Here is a 20,296-nt window from a genome sequence, read left to right on the forward strand (position 1 = left end):
TATATATATATATGTGTGTCTGTGTGTGTGTGTATAGGCTATATACAGTATATATATATATATATATATATGTCTGTGTGTGTGTGTGTGTGTGTGTGTGTATAGGCTATATACAGTATATATATATATGTGTGTCTGTGTGTGTGTGTATAGGCTATATACAGTATATATATATATATATATATATATATATGTGTGTGTGTGTGTGTGTGTGATATATATATATATATGTATATATATATATATGTGTCTGTGTGTGTGTGTGTGTGATATATATATATATATGTATATATATATATATGTGTCTGTGTGTGTGTGTGTATAGGCTATATATATATATATATATATATATATATATATATATACTGTATATATGCTGAATGCTTATTCATTGTATTTGCACCATTTTGATTTTACAACCATTTTCTGTTTTTATTGTCATTCCAAAAAAAAAAAAAGACAATATCAGAAATAACTTCACTTCTTCTGAGGTCACTGTATATACAACATATAATATTTACTGTAGATCATTCTCAAACAATGAAGATACATAGGGATTGTTTGGTGAAAGAATGAATGAAATAAGGATGTTGACAGATGATGAAGACACACTAGATGAGTTTATCCAAGCTTAGTCATTGTCGTAGACGCACTCTGTAACAAATAAGCAGGAAAAAAAATCATTCCAATACAAGATTATGAAAAGATTTTAACTGAATACACCTTCATTAACTGTGTGAGTTAAACCTTACCTTCACCAACGTCATCATAAATACAGCCGTCCCTTGGAGAGGAGAGGAAGTGAGACACAAAAAATATGAAGTTGTGGTCAACTGATCGACCATTGATACAAAATCAAAATGGCATTGCTGAATTTTACACAACAATAACTCAACATTCACTAATATTCACTAACATTTAGGCTCATCCAATAAGCCAAGTGTGCTTAGAAATGCAAAACCTGACTAGGATCAAGAAACATGCATTTTTTGCATGTCAAAACATCGCCTAACCAGAATAAAAATAGAAATGAACAGGAAGACTATACTTACTCCTCCAAATTAGCAGTCGACACATAGCCAACTGAAAGAGAGAGAGAAGAATTAATGAGAGTTTCCTCTTCTGCTAAGACGTGTTTTGTCCTAAATCAACTCACATTTTCCTTCGCTGTTCCGGCCGATGATTTTGTCATCCACTGGATGAACGATCACATCAATGATTTCTCCAGGCTTGACTGGCAAGTCTTTATTACCAAACTTCTTTATAGCCAGCGATTGGAGAACAGTAGCTTGATACAGCACTTTGATTTCCGCATTATACTGCAAGAAGAGGAAACAAGGGTTAGTATACAGAGTCATTCACTCAGCATCCATCAAACAAACCTATCTTACTTTAAACTTCTTCCTAAACTCTTTTTCCTCCTTCTCAAACTTTTTCTTTTTCTTTGGGTCCATCTCGTCTGTCTTACTTGTTGAGCTGAACTTTCGAGAGCTGCGGGCAAAGAGAGACTTAACATACACTCCCAATCAAAATTTGAGGTCTGCAAGGCTCAAGAATGAAATACTTCTATTCAGCAGGAAAACATTAAATTGATTAAAAGTTACAACATATCAAATAACCAGAACTCAGTAAATGTGCTCACTTTTTGATGTGGAAAAAAAGATCAAGATGTAAACATCCTCAATTGTCCCGTTGTAGGATTCATTCTCTTTATGGAATATATATATATATATATATATACTGTATATATATATATATATATATATATATATATATATATTATGTCCTTAATTTGATGTCAAATTTGATGTGTTTATTGTTGATGTTGTTTTCATCTTAAGATCTTCTTTTTGAGAAATGTATTGCTACATAACTATTTGTTTTTATGCAATAAATGACTTATTTTGATATTTTGTTACATTATTAAGTGATTAAAGCAGCCATTCAAAAGCTTGGCATTTCTGTAATAAATCATTTGTAATAAATGCTGTTCTTTTGAACTTTCTATTCATCATAGAATACTGAAAAAATATCAGTTTCCACAAAGATACAATAATATATATATAAAAAAATAAATAAAATAAAAAAATATTACGGTTTTACTGTATTTTTTCAATAAATGCAGTTTTGATGAGCATACAAACTTCTTTCGAAAACATAAAAAAAAAATCATATCGACTCAGACTTTGAACAGTTGTGTAACATAATGAATATATAAAATATAAAATATTAAAGATTTATGGGAAAGGACACTTTACAAATTTGCTTACTAAAATAATATATATAAAAAAAGAAAAATGTAAATTGGTGTCCGCTGAGCTACTTCTTCTGTAACATGTATGAAGTAACCTTTTAGGAGACTGAGGAGGAAAAGGGAATTCTGCTGGAATGATGTCATCATATGTCTCATCAGTGGCACCTGTTGGACACACACACACACACACACACACACACACACACACACACACACACACACACACACACACACACACACACACACACACACACAGGCTCTGAGTGGAGAGCATTCACAGATGCCTTAATCCAAATCAACAACACAACATTCAAGAGAAACGTTTTTGTGCATACATGGATTCTCTGAGAATCAATTCCGGCTCTTGGCTTTGCACCAAACTACATCACTTAACCAATAAATACAAGCAAGCAATAATTGTACATTTTATGCATTTCTGAATTTTAAATGAATTCCGATGCTTTTATATTAGTTATATGGCTGTGCTTATACTAAATTCATATATTATACTAATGTATAGTTAGAATGCTACTCACAGGCATTAAATGCAGTGGGGTCTGGAGGAGGCGGAGGTGGAAAGCTGCAAACAGTGTTGGGGAAAGTTACTTTTAAAAGTAATGCCTTACAATATTGCGTTACTCCCTTAAAAAGTAAATAAATACGTTACTTAGTTACTTTTTATGGAAAGTAATGTGTTATATTACTTTTGCGTTACTTTCACGTTACTTTTTAAATATGAGCAGGGCTTGATTGCTTTTAATGTAAGACGTCCTATTTATAGCAAATGTAAAAGCCCTTTCACACCAAAAAGTGTAATGAATAAACCTCAGGCTGAAGGAAAAGTAAATTCACGTCTGTACAGTAGAACACAGGAGAAGAAGGTTCAACACTCTTCAGCAATAAAAAAAAACAATGAAGCACAATTATTAGTTTATCTAAAGTCATTTTTTAATTATTAGTATGGTTGAACTGGATCATTAAAGGTCAGCAGCAAAGACACTGTTAATAAAATGGAAATAGATACATTTGTGTTATTTGATATATTTAGTTATTGCAGGTTTGCGTCATATTCTGAGTTTGCATTTCACTGTTTTGATTAATTTTGATGAATACTAAATCTGTTTTGTTTTTTTGTGAGTGGGATGAATTAATGCACATTCACATTTAGTCTAGAACTACAGTAACATGTTCACACAGCGCACACAACGCCTCCATACTTCCGATTTCTCCCAATATGGGAACAGGAGGCTTGTCAGTCAAAAAATGGGAATACAAAGTAACTGGCGTTACTTTTTTGAAAAAGTAACTCAGATATTTTCTTGTAAATTAAAAAGTAAAGCGTTACTTTACTAGTTACTTGAAAAAAGTAATCTGATTACATAACTCGCGTTAATTGTAATGCATTACCCCCAACACTGGCTGCAAAACAGCAGTAACATTACAGCAGATGGCAGTAAATCCACTTTATACAGTATGTGCTTCAGGTTAAAAGGCACTTGTAAAATAATACTCATTTACTTCAAAACTTCATGACTTAAGAGTGTCACCTATCAGTGTGGAATCTGCACAGATTAGTTTTATTTTTTTATATGACACAATAGACTTTTTTCATACATATAGCAAGTCTATACTATTTTATAAAATGTATAAACTACATGCACATGTTTTATAAACAAGTATATGTTCAATATCATTTTTTAAAACATTATAAATGATTAAAAAATGTTTTTGAAATATTTAAATAATTTAAAATGATAAGCTCAAATGTAAAAATAAATATTAAAATAAAGATGATTTGGTGAATTTATTTATTTTTATTTAATATTGTTTATTCAGCATTTCCATAGCATAAATAAATTATATTTTTAAATTAATTCAAAAGTACAGCTATTTTAAATTGTAATAATACTTCACAATATATATATATAAATATAAATTAATTAACAAAAATACATTAAAAATACAGTATATTCTATCAAACAAATGAAGCCTTAACTAGCATAAGAGACTTGTCTCATAAACATTAAAAATCTGAGCATGGAAGTTAATAGTAATAATAAAAAACTGTCGTAATTGTTTGGATGAATCTACCAGTATTTGTGCATCATATGTTATATAGGTTTTTGAACACGAATCACCTGAAATCAGCTTGTGGATCATCTGGACAATCATAAATATCAGCATCACATTCAGCTGCTGGAAGCAGTCACATGACAAAGTCGTGAACAAGGGGAAACAATAATTTCCTTTATGTTTCCTTCATTTGACACTCACCACATGATTGCAATGTGATTTCATTTATATTTATGAAATGTATAATGAAATGGCTTACCATCCGGTAGACTGAAAGAAATATAGATTTTTAGTTTAAAAAAATGCAAATAACAAATTTACTTGAATAATCTTTAATAAGTTAATCTCTTACTTATTGACGTCATCATCTACGCCCACATCATCATACACATCCTGTCCATCCGGTGTGCTTCTCATAACATCTAGAGTGTCAGGCTTCACAAAGCCATCTACATGAAAACACACCAACACAAAGTCAAAGGCAGCTTACCCAGGTCAGCTGAAGACGAAGAGACAAACAGGAAGCTTCAGCCTAATATAGACAGAGCGTGTTCAGTTTAGCAGCTCTTGTCAGCATGTGAGGCATTATTAAATTCTTGGTGTACGGCAGAGTAACTCACAGTGGCCTTCAGGGTTTCTGGCGAGCCAGTAGTCCTTTGGGTTTTCTGTTTTGCGCACAATTTCAACTCTCTCTCCCTGCTTCAGTGGAAGTTTGTTCTTTCCTCCCTTGTGATCCACACTGGCCTTCACCGTTTCAAGCACCAATATCGGACCCTTGATCTATCCGAGCACAAACAACAGTAATAAAAGAAAGAAAGAAACATGTTTACATGCAACATGCAACAAAATGTCTATGGAAAAAACTCTGGAAAAGTGAGTCTGGGTTACAAAATGACAAAGTAATGTAATAAATGAAGAAAAAAAAATGCACATATAGTATTTTCTGCCAAAACGGTTTGCTGTGAGCTTCACAGGGTCAATATTAATGGACGGGCTGCTATAGCCAAACCTTTAGTCACTTATGCCAATGCCAAATTATTCTCTGATTATTAAGTTATGATGTGGAGAAGCCCAAGAGAGGCTTACCACTCAGACTATTGCATGCCCAGAGAGAAGCATGGGGTGGATCAGTGATGGTTTGGGCTGCTAATCTTCGATTTATGTGAAATTAAATATCAGTTTTGATTTTGAGGTGAAATGTAGCTCCAGTATTTCTGGAGCTTTTCACAAAAATAATGAAAATAAAAATAAACTGAGCTAATTACTTTAAACTTTTTCCTGGCCTCCTGCTCCTTTTTCTCTCTCTCTTTCTTCTCTTTCTTTTCCTGCTCCAAGCGTTTCTTCTCTTCTTTATCCAGCTTTTTCTTTAGTTCTTTTGAGTCTTTTGTCATCTTTTCTTCTGTCGGTTCTTTGTTGTTTTCTGGCCTGCGTGGGGGAGTTTTCCATTAGCAGATGTTTGGGGGAGTTGTCCTTTTTCATTAATTGTCTTAAAATTTTAGCCCAATTGATTTGTAGCCTTTACTAAAGACTAACCAACTACAGAAACTTTGAGCAGCATTTATTTGCCTGTGCAAAATGTGCTATTACGAAACTAGGGTGCTGCTTCACAAGTTTGCTTGTGAAGGACGGGTGAAAATTAATACTTTGGTTCAGGGGTTTGCTCAAATCACTAAATACTATGAGCAATAGTAAATTCATTAATACTCATATTCTTACCAGTTGTGTTCAAGATCCTCGTACATTTCCTCATCTGACATCTACACAAGAAACACAAAGCGACATCATCATTGGCTTTGTAAGAGTTGCTGCATCAGAACTGTAAATAGTGGCCTTTTTCTCACTACAGTTTTCCTCAGTCCATTATAATGAATGTGTTGTTAATGATCTCATTTCCTTTTCAGATGCTGATTCTTTTGCAGAAGTGTCTCAGCAGCGATATGTTATGATATTTAAAAACATCTCTAAAGAGACTTAAGTTTATGCGGGTAAGTAAACACACTGAACATTTCATCTTTACCTCAGGGACATTGCTGCTTTCACCTAAAACAGAAAGAGACTTTGTTAGTACAGACTTAAAGAAAACCCCCTCGGCACTAATGATAGAGGAAGTCACACCTAATGTCTATATTTGATTAAGTATGGTCTTTAAATTTAGGTCAACAGAGTTTGATATTTTGTAAGATATTGGCATTCAGACATTAGGTATCCAGATAGTTATTGGGGTGACTGAATGTATCAAATGTTAATATTAAAGAGCTTTTCTGTGAATGGCACCTAGTGAAGTCTCCGTCCGGCTCATGACATCCGTATCATCGTAAAAACCCTCCTCATCCCTGTTCACAACAGAAGAAACACACTTTCCACAGTAAATACAAGCTTACTTTTAAATTGCAGCTTCACATCTTTGTTGAATTAGTCAAACATTCAATTATACCATTGCATTCCCTCACAAAAATATACTGTACTACAGTGTACAATATCCGGGTGGGAATACTATGAAATTATGAACTTAGCCTAGCATTAATGGTGATGCAAATATTACTGGGTCTTTTATAATATATTGTTATTTTACCACTGTACTATTACCATTTACATGGACAACAGCATTTATGTATATTTTACTTATGTGCAACCCTAAGGTACTTTATTGTATTACTAAAGAACAATGTCTAAATACAATTCAGATTATTCAAATAATCATTAGAATTTTATATTTCTCTATACTTATTTTATTGTAAATGCCTACAAATTTCCAGAATTATAACTGATATGTATCTCATAAAAGGATCACTCACATAGGAGGGGGAGCAGGTAGAAATATGAAGGCTGATGGTGGGGGTGGAGTCACAGATGTGATTGACAGGCGGTCAGGAGGTGGTGGGGGTGGGAGGGAGAAATTTTCCTCAGGGTTGCTGGTGTTGGATACTGATGAACCAGCAGAGAGAAACAGAATATGAAGCGACAAGTGAATATATGTAATTGTTTATACCAGTTCACAAATTAGGGAAATAGCTTTTTGATCTTTAGACAAGAATACAGTAGGACCAGGAAGCATCGGGACACACTTCATAAAAGCCATTATATTCGGTAACAACACATCAAACCAACAGAACCAGAGAAAATCTGCTTAATTATTGTGAAAAGAATACATATAGGATTAATTTTCCTTTTGCAAAATATTGATTCTGCCATAACAACTCTCGGAGGGATCAGCATGGTAATGTATATGACAATGTTAATGTATTTGGTCTTAGCAGAAGCTCAGAGACTTGTTACTGCCAATACATCCACAACATGCTGCTGTGAGCATGTCAGAAATATTGCTGCTGTAAATATAACATGCATGAAATAACCCCCATATACTGTAGCATACATGAATCAACTCATAGCAGATCTATACAGGTGGAGCTGGGGAAGGTGGAGGCTCTAGTCATATCTCTAGTCAAAACTCTTTCCGACCCCAAATCTTTGAACAGGACTGTGTCCAACTGTACCTTACTGGTATTTTGGGTGTATACTTGCATTATTCCAGTCATTTAAAAATAAAGGACTGAATCTTTCTTATCTGAATAACACACATCAGTTTAGCTTAAATAAGCTTCACCATGGAGGTCCGAATCTTACCGTTCCCTGTGAACTTGTTGAGGTTAACTTGTGGAGGTCTCTGTGGTTTGGCCGGACACTTTCCTAACAAAAACAAACCGGGAAGTGGCTTCTTTTTCGGCATTGACAAATCACCAGTAGTGGTTTCCGGTGCTGCAGAGATCTTTTCATGAAGAAGGGGTTTCTGTTTGGCAGGAATCTGGGATCCAGCTCCAGTGGGGGCTTGTGTATAAGCGTTCTCCTGTTTCCCTCTATTGAGCAGATTCACTCCAAAAGCATCACTTCTCGAGTCACTACTGGTCTTGATGTTAGGAACTGGAGGATTGAATCTGGTCTCCATAGAGTTAACCGTAAAGTTGGGTTTGACCATGAGAGGTTTAGGAAAAGGCTTGGAGCCTGGACCTTTATTCATGTCCACAGGTTTGAGTTTCACCTGCTTGGGGATCAACACTGGATTCTGCTCATGATTCCTGGCGCTGCCGAATTGATTGTTCTGAGCAAGTTGGGAAAACGGACTTTCACCAGAGAGTGACTTAAAATGTGACATCATGGGTTGTACATTAGTGAAATTGGCCTAAAATGTCAAACATAAACATTAGCAACACTTTACAAAAAGGTCTCATTTGTTAATGAACTAACAGAGCAATTTAGTTTTACAGCATCATTAACCTTTGTTAATGTGAGCGAAAATACAATCGTACGGTGTTCATGTTAGTTCACAGTCAATTAACTAATGGTAACGGATGCAATTTTGGTTTTAAATTTGCTAGTGTAGAAACAATTTTAACCCAGAAATTGCTAGTAAATTTCACAAATAATTACGAGGAAATGGCAAGTAACACTTTGAGAACAAAATTTTAAAGTAGGAAGACCGGTATATTTTTTTAATAAAATGTACTCCAATAATCATTGTTTTATTTACAACTTTAAAATAAATAAATAAATTCTGTAACACTACGCATTATATAACTTAGTAACTGACCCCACGTTTGAAGCCACATCTTAATGACACGTCAAATCATGTGGCTTGTCGAGGTGACATATGCTATGACTTAAATATGCAATTAGACTTATGGTGGGCAGTAAACTGGAGCAAAATAATCACATAAACTTACAGTAATTGAGGGGCCTACGAAAGGCTGATTCTGTTTCAAAACAAATTATAATTTTAGGAAAATTTTGAGATTAGTTTAAAATATAAAATTGCAATTGTGATGTAGTCGAAACAGTGTAATAATAATAATAAAAAAGTGTTTTTTGAAAAAGTCTCAGTTGTAAGACCAGTTGCATAAACTGCCGACAGTAATCCCCCCGCCCGCAACACAAATAAAAAAAATAAACACTTTTTTTTTTAAGTGTGAAGAAATTTAGCAAATTTAAAGAAACTTTTTCTGATATACTGATCCTTTTGTGAAATGTAAAGGTTCCATGGATGTTAAAGGTTCTGTGAAGCAGCGCTATAAAAGCAAATCTGAACACAACCAAACACAAAATCCTAGCACGGTGGAAGCAAGTTTTGCACTGTCAACACAAAATATAAAAAATGATTATATTTATTAACTATAATCCCTAATATTATAATTAATGCAGCAATATAAAAACCTCTCTTTAGCAGGCTACTGATAAAAACAATATTTTAAAAAGCCGTGAAACTGTGCATATTCACACTTTTAGAGTTCCGCCTTTACACTCGCCACTCTTTACATTCACAAGCGTGAAAAACAATGAGAATTTTTATACTGTTATCTGCTTCTTTAAAATGCAGCTACATGTATATTATCACATTCTTATCGATTGCATCATATAATTAACATTTCATTAACACATCCTAATAAGCAAATACACAAGCATCACATCACTATTCATCTGCTACCTTAAGTACAATCAAGATACTCAAGAACCAAGTCATCAACAACAAACTGAACAATCATAATAAAAGAGAAGACTTATTTAAATAAATCAACAGAATTTCTCAGCAGACTCACCCAGCCTGTACACAAGTGTGCTTGCAAGAGTACAGTGACTCTGAAAGTGGTGAGAATAACAAATACACCCAGAGGAAATGCATGTTTCTATTACTTTAATAAGGAAGAGGTGTAACCAGGGTTTCAGTATCGAGCATCATAACCCTGATCTGGGGTCAGGTTTAACATCAACTCAAACCACACTCTTTGTACTTTAAGAACAAGAAACAACACAAACTCTTGTCAGGCATTCAAATTGCATGAATAATAATATTAATATCACTGGCATTTTGTTTAGCAGCATTTTGTTAAACAAAATGCCATTTAACTGTGATTAAGGAAGAAGGAAGACGTGTGTTTGTATTAAAGCCAGTCAAAATGGAAACTTAAATTAAAGTTCAAATTGAGGTTGAGGTTAGGGTTAGGGTTAGGGAACAAAAAGATACAGTAAAGCGAAAGGTCGTGCCTCACAGGACCACGGTGCTACATAAATACAGACAGTATATATTTAATTTATATATATGTTAAATTAAATTTATGCATTTAGCAGACGCTTTTATCCAAAGCGACTTACAGTGCATTCAGGCTATCAATTTTTACCTATCATGTATTCCCAGGGAATAGAACCCCCAACCTTGTGCTTCATAGCGCAATGCTCTACCACCTGAGCTACAGGAACACTATACAAGATGATTTCTAGTGCATGAGCATGTAAATACACACACACACACACACACACACACACACACACACACAAACACACATATATATATACATATATATATATATATATACTGTATCTGTCTGAGTCTTTTTTGGGATTATGTACACAGCAGTGTGTGTGAAAAGTGTCTGGTGTGCATAGAAGAGAGTGTGTTACTACAGGTGGTTTGTACAGGCCCACTCACCTGTGTGTAGCCCACTTCAAATTGCATACAAAAAAAGAGTGTTTCAGAGTTTTTCTGTGATGTGGTAAGGTTGGGGGGTGGAGGAGGTGAGATGGTCCATGTTTCAGGAGGTAGGGAGTTTGTGTGGGGTTTCAGAGGAGGTCGAGGTTGATATGAGTTCAGGACTCTCACAGCCTGTACTGGGTGAAAAAGCTATTGAGCAGTCTGGCGGAGCGGGCTCTGATGCCCTGGTACCGTCTTCCTGATGGTAGAAACTGGAAGAGACTGTGGGAGGGATTGGTGGGGTCCTTCACGATACTGTTGACTTTACTGAAGCATCATGTTAGGAAAATGTCCAGGATGGAGGGGAGAAGGGCACCGATGATCTTTGCAGCTGTGATCACTGTCCCCTGGAGGGTCTACAGTTCCCGTACCATACAGTGATGCAGCTGGTCAGCACACTCTCTAAGTGTGCCCCTGTAGAATGTGGTGAGGATGGGTGGAGGGACACTCGCTCTTTTCAGTCGGTGGAGAAAGTGTAGGCGTTGTTGTGTCTCCTTGGAGAGTGACATCCTAGATAGGGTCTTCCTTATGTCGGCTGGAGACAGACAGAGCACCTGGGCAGTTTTTGTGCAGGTGTGCCATTCTGCATTTCAAACAATGAATAAAATTGTATTCGCCATCATTTTTGTTTCTATAACATGTGAATATATCCTCTATTGTATTCTAGAACAAAAACAATCAGAGTGCCTTCTTATCACTAGTTTTATTTTGATGTCACTGGTCCGCTATTTAGCATATAGCCCGTTAGCATTGCCAGCGTGGCTGCCGCTAATCCCACGTGCATTGTCAATAACGTTACTCTATTCACACACATTACAATTGCTTTATTCACTATTACTTGCTTTAATGGTGGATGTATGTCTACCTTTGATTGCAAGTGAGGACACGTTCGAGCTGCATTCAGTGCAGCTTGAGCTGGAGGCCGTGGAGAAGCAGATTCGCAACCTGGAGGTGAGGCAGGCCCAGCTGAGAGAGCGGAGAGTCGCGCTGGAATCCTCCCGGGCTGATGCTCACAAGTCCAGGTTAAGTATACAGCGCGCCTATAACAGTCCCACCACTTCTACTCCATGTGTTTCTCTGCACAGGCCCGGTGCACCCAAGACGCGATCTTCCCAGATGTCCTTCACTCCGGCGCCGGGACACCACGGACCCTGGGTGCATCCAAAGCGGAGGACGCGAGCCAGGCCCCGGGTGACGACTGCTTCCCCTCGGTCTACGAGATCTCCACCCGGAACTGCTTCGCCGATCTTGAAGGCCGACGAGAGCCCCAGAGTGGTCGTGCTTCACGCCGGGGTTAACGACACCACGCTGCGGCAGACGGAGCCTGATCGAGACGGTTCGCAGCACGACACCCGCGGCGGCGATCAACGTGTCAGGACCACTGCCCACGTATCGACGAGGACACGAAAGATTCAGTAGACTTGTTGCTTTAAATGAATGGTTATTGACATGGTGTAAAGAACAGAAACTGCTGTTTGTTAATAACTGGAATCTTTTCTGGGAGTTTCCTAGGCTGTTTCGCGCTGATGGCCTGCACCCCAGCAGAGTCGGAGCAGAGCTGCTCTCTGACAACATCTCCAGGACACTTCGCTTCATGTGACTAGTAAGCCAATTCTCAAATAACTATTATGATCACTTTTGTTCTACCCACTTAAATGATAGAAGTACTTGCGCTGTCCAATCTATTAAGACTGTTCTGTTCCCCGAGTAGTGAGGTAAAATACAAATTTAATATAGGATCTAGAAAAAATCAGAATTCCTAAAAGAATTTGCAGATTTCCTCTCAGACCTTTTGGTTACAGTTGATAAAGCTCTAATCTTCTGTCAATACAAATGATGCATCACGACTTGCATTTACTGACCTAATAAACTCTTTGCGAGTCAAGCAAAATGTCACCGGGTCCACTCATCGTTTTAATAATTTATATCGCATGGAATCGATCTTACTGATGTAGATATCGTACCTCAAAGTGATGATGTTACAGACCATTTCTTTGTATCGTGCATGCTGCATATCACTGATATTAACTATATGTCTCAGCGTTACCGTCTGGGCAGAACTATTGATCCAGCAACCAAAGATAGATTCGCAAATAACCTGTCTGATTTATCTCAACTGCTATGTGTAACCATAAATACACATGAACTAAATGAAATGACTGGCAACATGGCCACTATTTTCTCTAATACATTAGAAGCTGTTGCCCCCATCAAATTGAAAAAGGTTAGAGAAAAACGTACTGTGCCATGGTATAACAGTAATACTCACTCTCTCAGGAAAGAAACTCATAGTCGTGAGTGCAAATGGAGAAAAACTAACTTGGAAGTTTTTAGAATTGCATGGAAAAACAGTATGTCCAGCTATAGACAGGCTCTAAAAACTGCTAGGGCAAAGCATATCCACAAACTTATTGAAAATAAGCAAAACAATCCAAGGTTTTTATTCAGCACAGTGGCTAAAGTAACAAATAACCAGACGCCACCTTATTCAAATATTCCATCAACATTTAATAGTAATGATTTTATGAATTTCTTCACTGATAACATGAGAAATACAATAACAAATGTAACAAATGAATAACAAATGAAACTTCAGTTTCATCCATCGCACCCAAAGATAAACTGCAGTGCTTTACAACTATTAGGACAAGAAGAGCTAGATAAACTTATCACTGTATCTAAAACAACAACATGTTTATTAGATCCTGTACCCACTAAATTTCTGAAAGAGTTGTTATCTGTAGAAGAAGAACTGCTTCTCAATTTTATTAACTCGTCGTTATCTTTAGGTCACATCCCAAAACCATTCAAGCTGGCAGTTATTAAGACTCTTATTAAGAAACCACAACTAGATCCTAGTGAACTGGCAAATTACAGGCCCATTTCAAATCTTCCATTTATGTCTAAAACTTTGTGTCTGCTCAATTGAGCTCCTTCCTGCAAAAAAAAAAAGTATCTGTATGAAGACTTTCAGTCAGGTTTCAGGCCCCACCATAGCACAGAAACTGCACTTGTTAAAATTACAAATGACCTACTTCTTGCGTCTGATCAAGGCTGCATCTCATTGCTTGTTTTATTTGATCTTAGTGCTGCGTTCGACACCATAGATCATGACATACTCAAAGATCGGTTACAAAACTATACAGGTATTCAATGGCAGGCTTTAAGATGGTTTAGATCCTACCTGTCCGATCACTATCATTTTGTTTATTTAAATGGGGAGTCATCTCATTTATCACCAGTAAAACATGGAGTGCCACAAGGATCTGCCCTAGTTCCCCTTCTATTTTCAATATACATGTTGCCCCTTGGTAATATTATTAGAAAATACGAGATTATTTTCCACTGTTATGCTGATGATACTCAACTATGTATCTCAACGAGACCAGATGAAACTTCTAAATTATTTAAGCTAACAGAGTGTGTTAAAAATGTAAAAGATTGGATTACCAATAATTTTCTCCTATTAAATTGGGATAAGGCAGAGATATTACTTATTGGACCAAAAAACAGTACACTGAATCTAGTAGACTACAGTTTGCAACTAGACAGATGTACTGTTACTTCCTCTACAGTCAAAAATCTGGGTGTTATATTAGAAAGCAACTTGTCTTTTGAAAACCATATTTCCCATGTTACAAAAACTGCATTCTTCCATCTTAGAAACATTGCCAAGGTACGAAACATGTTACCTGTTTCTGATGCAGAAAAGCTAGTTCATGCATTCATGAACTCTAGACTGGACTAATGTAGTGCACTTCTAGGTGGTTGTCCTGCATCTTCAATAAACAAGCTACAGGTAGTCCAAAATGCAGCAGCTATTACCAGGTCAAGAAAATATGATCATATTACCCCAATTTTACAGTCTTTGTACTGGCTACCTATTAAGTTCCGTATCAGTTACAAATTATTATTACTTACCTAAGGCCCTAAATGGTTTAGCTCCTGCGTACCTAACTAGCCTTATACCACGTTACAATCCATCACACTCTCTAAGGTCACAAAACGCTGGACTTTTGGTAGTTCCTAGGATAGCAAAGTCCACTGAAGGAAGTAGAGCTTTTTAGCATTTGGCTACCAAAATCAGGAATAGCCTTCCTGATAATGTTCGGGGTTCAGACACACTCAATCTGTTTAAATCTAGATTAAAAACACATCTCTTTCGCCAAGCATTCAAATAATGCATCTCATAATTTGTGACTGCAGTTGTATCTGATCAAATGCGTATTCTTATTCTTTAGCTTGTGTTAAACTAATTAATTTGACTTTGTTGGAACAGCACCTACACTAATTATGTCTCTATTTGTTTCTCTGTTTCAACAGAACACCTGAGAAGATATGATGCCAACCCCTCAGAGACCCTCAGATGATGCTAACCCTGAAACAACATACAGAACTAACACATATTGCTACTTACTATGCAATGATTGCATTGCAATCACATAGTAATTGCTGTTAATAGTGTTCATCGTCTGGTTGACTGTGTCTTGGATTCATTTTTTTTAAATTCCTGTCATATTGCACATAAACTGACAGTCACCACTTATAAGCTACTAAAATTAAATTAAATTAAATTAAAATTTTTAATTTATGCATTTAGCAGATGCTTTTATCCAAAGCAACTTACAGTGCATTCAGGCTATCAATGTTTATCATGTATTCCCGGGGAATCGAACCCCCAACCTTGCTCTACCAATTGAGCTACAGGGAAACAAAATACAAAAAATTACTAAAAAATTTAATTAAATTACTACTAAATATTGTAGAAACTTAATTTCCTTTAAAACTGTTTTAGCAATGATTTGTATCGTAAAAAGCGCTATAGAAACTTGAATTTAATTGAAAACTTGAATAAAAGTGGTTGAGTGTATCTGGGAGGGATGTGACATTATCACAGGTCTGAATGGCTTGCCACAGGCTCTGTGTGTCTTTCTTGTCTGTGAAGTGATCGCTGATTTTTTCGAGCATATGACCGTTTTGCATTTTTAAAGCCACAGAACAGATTGGCTCCTGCTCTTTTGAGGGCTGCTTTATCTCCTGATCTGAATGCTTCATCTCTGGTCTTTAGAAGCCCACAAACCTCTGCTGTCATCCACGACTTCTGGTTTGCAGGTGTGGTGATGGTCTTGGTGACTGTCACATCATCAATGCACTTAAACTTTAACAAGGACAATTAACCACTGACCTTAAGGGCTGAAACAAAAATATAGGGTTTTACCTAAAAATCTAAATAATATTACAAAATATCAATCATATTATATAATTATTCTAGAAATTGGAACTGCTTTCTACTAAAAACATTCATTAAATAACTTTTTTCTACTAAATAAATTTAAAAACGTATTTTATTCCTGTGATCATTCCTGTGTATTATTATCAATGTTGAAAACAGTTGTGTTGATTGATATTTCTGTGGAGACCAGAAATTCTGAAATTCCAGTCCATTCCTTGATGAATTCAGAAAGTTCCTAAAACACAGGATTTACTTGAAATAGAAATAGTTTGTAAAATGTATTTACTGTCATTTTGATCAATTTAATGTCACAGTGTCTGGTCTGTGTTTCCCTGGGTGTCCACTAGTGGTCTCACTTCCCCATAGGCACCCCACTGCAGGCACTACTTTTCCCAAAAAGCCTTGTCCCTTCATCACGGTTAATGGCACACCTGTTAATTGCACTCAGCTGTCTCCACTTTCATCATCTTCACCTATCTACAGTATATAAACCGGTCTGTTTTCTATCTGTGTCATGGAGTCCTTGTTTTCTGTCACCCGGTTTTCTTGCGTTCCCTTGTGGTTTCTTTTTCGTTTTTCTTGTTTCTGGACTGATTTTGTGTTATGACCTCTTGCCTGTTCTGGATTTTTGGGGGTATATAATGTACCTGCAACATCGGTCTCAGTGGTATACCCCAGCCACACCTGTCTCTCCAGGTGTGATGGCCGACTCTAGACCGGTGTCTCCAGACAAGGTGGCCGCCAGCCCAGCGCCACTGCACAAGGTGGCTGCCAGCCCAGCACCACTGCACAAGTTGGCCGCCAGCCCAGCACCAATGCACAAGATGGCAGCCACAGGTGACCCTCCAGAGTCGAGTCAGGTCCCCGTAGACCCTCCAGAGTCGAGTCAGGTCCCCGTAGACCCTCCAGAGTCGAGTCAGGTCCCCGTAGACCCTCTAGAGTCGAGTCAGGTCCCCGTAGACCCTCCAGAGTCGAGTCAGGTCCCCGTAGACCCTCTAGAGTCGAGTCAGGTCCCTGTAGACCCTCCAGAGTCAGGTCAAGTCACCATTTACACTCATGTCAAGCACTACCACAGTTAGACCTCAGAAGTCAAGTCAAGTAAACAATGATCTTCATGGGCAAGGTCAAGTCACCGTTGATCTTCATAAGCAAAGTCAAGTCACCGTTGATCTTCATGAGCAAGTTCAAGTCACCGTTGATCTTCCTGAGTCCAGTCAAGTCTCAGTTGATCTTCCTGAACCCAGTCAAGTCTCAGTTGATCTTCCTGAACCCAGTCAAATCACCACGGATCTACCAGAGCCTCTCCACGTCTCTGCGGAACTACCAGAGCCTCTTCACGTCTCTGCGGAACTTCCAGAGCCTCGTCACGTCTCAGCCGAACTTCCTGAGTGCTCGACTTATCCTGTCGTGGCCATGGAGGCCATCCAGGAACTCACCACTTGCCCTGTCATGGCCATGGATACCATCTACCATCTCCTCAGGGCCACGGAGGCCACCCTTAACCTGTTCATGTTCTCTATTTCAGGCTTACCTAACCAGACTTTCTGTCTCAATCGCACAGCTGTGGTGGTCTTCTGCGCCGCCCTGGTGGGCTTCTGTCTCGACCGCACGGCTGTGGTGGTCTTCTGCGCCGCCCTGGTGGGCTTCTGTCTCGACCGCACGGTAGTGGTGGTCTTCTGCGCCGCCCTGGTGGGCTTCTGGCTCGACCGCATGGCAGTGGTGGTCTTCTGCGCCGCCCTGGTGGGCTTCGGTCTCGACCACACGGCTCCAGTTCCACCTGCTCCACCCTGGATTCCTGCCCTGTCGGCTCTGCCCTGGGCCCCTGAAATTTCTGTTCCCTTCTGGCCTTTTTTTTTTTTTTTCTCTCCGTTTCCCTCTATGGACCTGTCCCTCCGTCCCTCCCCCTGGTCCTCCGCCAGTCCACCTCCCTCCTGGTCTCCTTGTGGTTGTTGTTTTGTTTTTTTTCACTTCCTGTCTCTGCTTCCCGCTATGGACCTGGCCCTCCATCCCTCCCCCTGGTCCTCCGCCGGTCCACCTCCCTCCTGGTCTCTGTGTTCCTTGGTTTGTTTTGTGTTCAATGGAGCATCTGGTAGCTGCTCCTTAGAGGAGGGGGTAATGTCACAGTGTCTGGTCTGTGTTTCCCTGGGTGTCCACTAGTGGTCTCACTTCCCCATAGGCACCCCACTGCAGGCACTACATTTCCCAAAAAGCCTTGTCCCTTCATCCCGGTTAATTGCACACCTGTTAATTGCACTCATCGTCTTCACCTATCAATATAAACCGGTCTGTTTTCTATCTGTGTCATGGAGTCCTTGTTTTCCGTCACCCGGTTTTCTCGCGTTCCCTAGTGTTTTCTTGTTTTTCTTATTTCTGGACTGATTTTGTGTTATGACCTCTTGCCTGTTCTTGGATTATGATTATTGGATTACCCAATTAAATACACTGCTATTGGATCTCTCACTTCCTGTGTTCTATCGTTACATTTAATGCATCCACACTGAATAAAAGTCTTCATTTCTTCAGTTCAGATTGAACAGAATACAGCTGACCCCGGTATGTCATGTGGGAGACCACACAGGTAATACACACACTCCACAGCCTGAGAACACACCAAATTCAACTGTGAAATCTTCTGAATCACACAGCAAATGTATACATTCTACCTTTAATTCACAGAATGTCAAAGTGAACATAACAGAGAGTTGTCTTACATCTCTGTGAGCAGCTCCAGCTTTGTAATGTGTGGAATAATTGGCTAGAACTCCATTAGATCTGATGACTGAACTATCATCAGTATCACTCCATCGACTATACTGAAAGAGATGAAAACATCATCAGTGTTAGACTTGATTTGTTTGATACTCAGTACTTAAAGGGATAGCTCAGCCCAAAATTAAAAACTCTGTTGTCATTTATAACCTCATGTTATTCCATGATTTATTAGTTTCTTGATTATTACGCCAGAAGGAGAGTATAGTTCCTAGCCATATCGGCCTAGAGTATCGCAGCTTTTAATTTTCCTCCAGCCTTAGTACACTATGTAACTACAGAAGTCAAGTTTTAAATAGGAAAAAAATAAATAAAACTCTTTGATAATTTTTGAGCGAGATGCTAATGGTCTAATCAAATTCAATGATCTATGCGAAGTTAAGATAAAAGTGACCCGAAAATCAGCTGAATGTATATCTATTTTCAAAAATAGTGGAGTGTTCCTTTAATGTACTTAATGTTGTTTTAACCACCTATAATTGGTTTTCACCTACTGTATCACCTATTAATGGAATTTTAGATGATGCAATGGGTAGTGGTGCTAATGTATGATCATGAAATGAATCATCACACACCGGTATGATGTCTTTTGCATCAGATCACTTTCACCAGCTCAGCTGTGACTCCTCTTCCTGTTCCAGCAAGTCAGGATTCACACCATCATATTGCCACCTTAAAATCACATTGAAATAAGCATACTATGAGTGTGGACAACACACTAACACCATCAAATACTTATTGTAATTGTAGTTTTTCTATGACAATACAATATATGAAACATGAGCATTGAATCTCGCTAAAGCCAGGTCAAATTTCACTACAAAATAAATACATTAATAAAAATACATATAATACATTTTTTGTGGGAGAATATATATGGGGGTTACAAAATATGACTTGTTCTAGACATAATGAGATTCATGGTGACCTTGCAGATACTGTGACTTCATTTTGGCTAGACTGATAGATAAAGTCCACTGTGAAGTCTTCTCCAGAAGATGAAAGCTCGAGTTTGGCATGTCCATCTACAGAGCAGACTGTGATCTCTCCCTTCAGGAGTCAGACTCAGGCCACTCCAAGTCAGTTATGGCACTGGTTAATAGCTGCAAATCAGCATTTGGTTAAGCAAATAAGCATACATGAGAAATTAAGCTGGATTTACATGATTGCAGAAATATAAAAGCATACCTTACTACAGCTTTATGACAGTCTAACCTTGCTGAATTTCACAGTTATGAGTTCCTCAGGCAAATATGGATGAGTTGTATACTTGTTTCTGAAGGCCAAAGCATTCAGTACCAGTGTCTAAACAAGAGAGAAAACTAATTCTGTATTTTTTATACTCTGCACCCATATTTACTGCAGTAAACTGATTTAGACAGACAGATACATGGATAGATGGATGGATAGATAGATAACATTGGGGGAAAGAAATGCTCAGGTCACTTGG

At 37.9% G+C, this 20,296-nt stretch overlaps 1 protein-coding gene and 1 long non-coding RNA gene across 2 annotated transcripts; both read right to left on the minus strand.

Annotated features, from left to right (window-relative positions):
* Positions 1 to 492: 492 nt before the first annotated feature.
* Positions 493 to 10,354, minus strand: LOC132140646 (FYN-binding protein 1-like). The gene is made up of 18 exons (XM_059549498.1): positions 9,916 to 10,354; positions 7,952 to 8,504; positions 7,123 to 7,252; positions 6,602 to 6,660; positions 6,345 to 6,367; positions 6,044 to 6,084; positions 5,593 to 5,752; positions 4,948 to 5,107; positions 4,680 to 4,776; positions 4,587 to 4,597; positions 4,393 to 4,450; positions 2,791 to 2,834; positions 2,350 to 2,419; positions 1,392 to 1,491; positions 1,157 to 1,319; positions 1,053 to 1,083; positions 753 to 784; positions 493 to 654 (listed from the first exon to the last, which is right to left on the minus strand). Exons 2-18 carry the CDS (start codon positions 8,478 to 8,480, stop codon positions 632 to 634), a joined length of 1,731 nt encoding a protein of 576 aa, XP_059405481.1. The 5' UTR covers positions 8,481 to 8,504; positions 9,916 to 10,354; the 3' UTR covers positions 493 to 631.
* Positions 10,355 to 10,702: 348 nt separating this feature from the next.
* Positions 10,703 to 20,240, minus strand: LOC132140648 (uncharacterized). The gene is made up of 3 exons (XR_009433824.1): positions 20,035 to 20,240; positions 19,420 to 19,949; positions 10,703 to 11,066 (listed from the first exon to the last, which is right to left on the minus strand). It is a non-coding gene; the product is annotated as an uncharacterized LOC132140648 (long non-coding RNA).
* Between the last annotated feature and the right edge of the window lie 56 nt (positions 20,241 to 20,296).

The sequence above is a fragment of the Carassius carassius genome, chromosome 5, assembly GCF_963082965.1.
Source record: "Carassius carassius chromosome 5, fCarCar2.1, whole genome shotgun sequence".
NCBI lineage: Eukaryota > Metazoa > Chordata > Actinopteri > Cypriniformes > Cyprinidae > Carassius > Carassius carassius.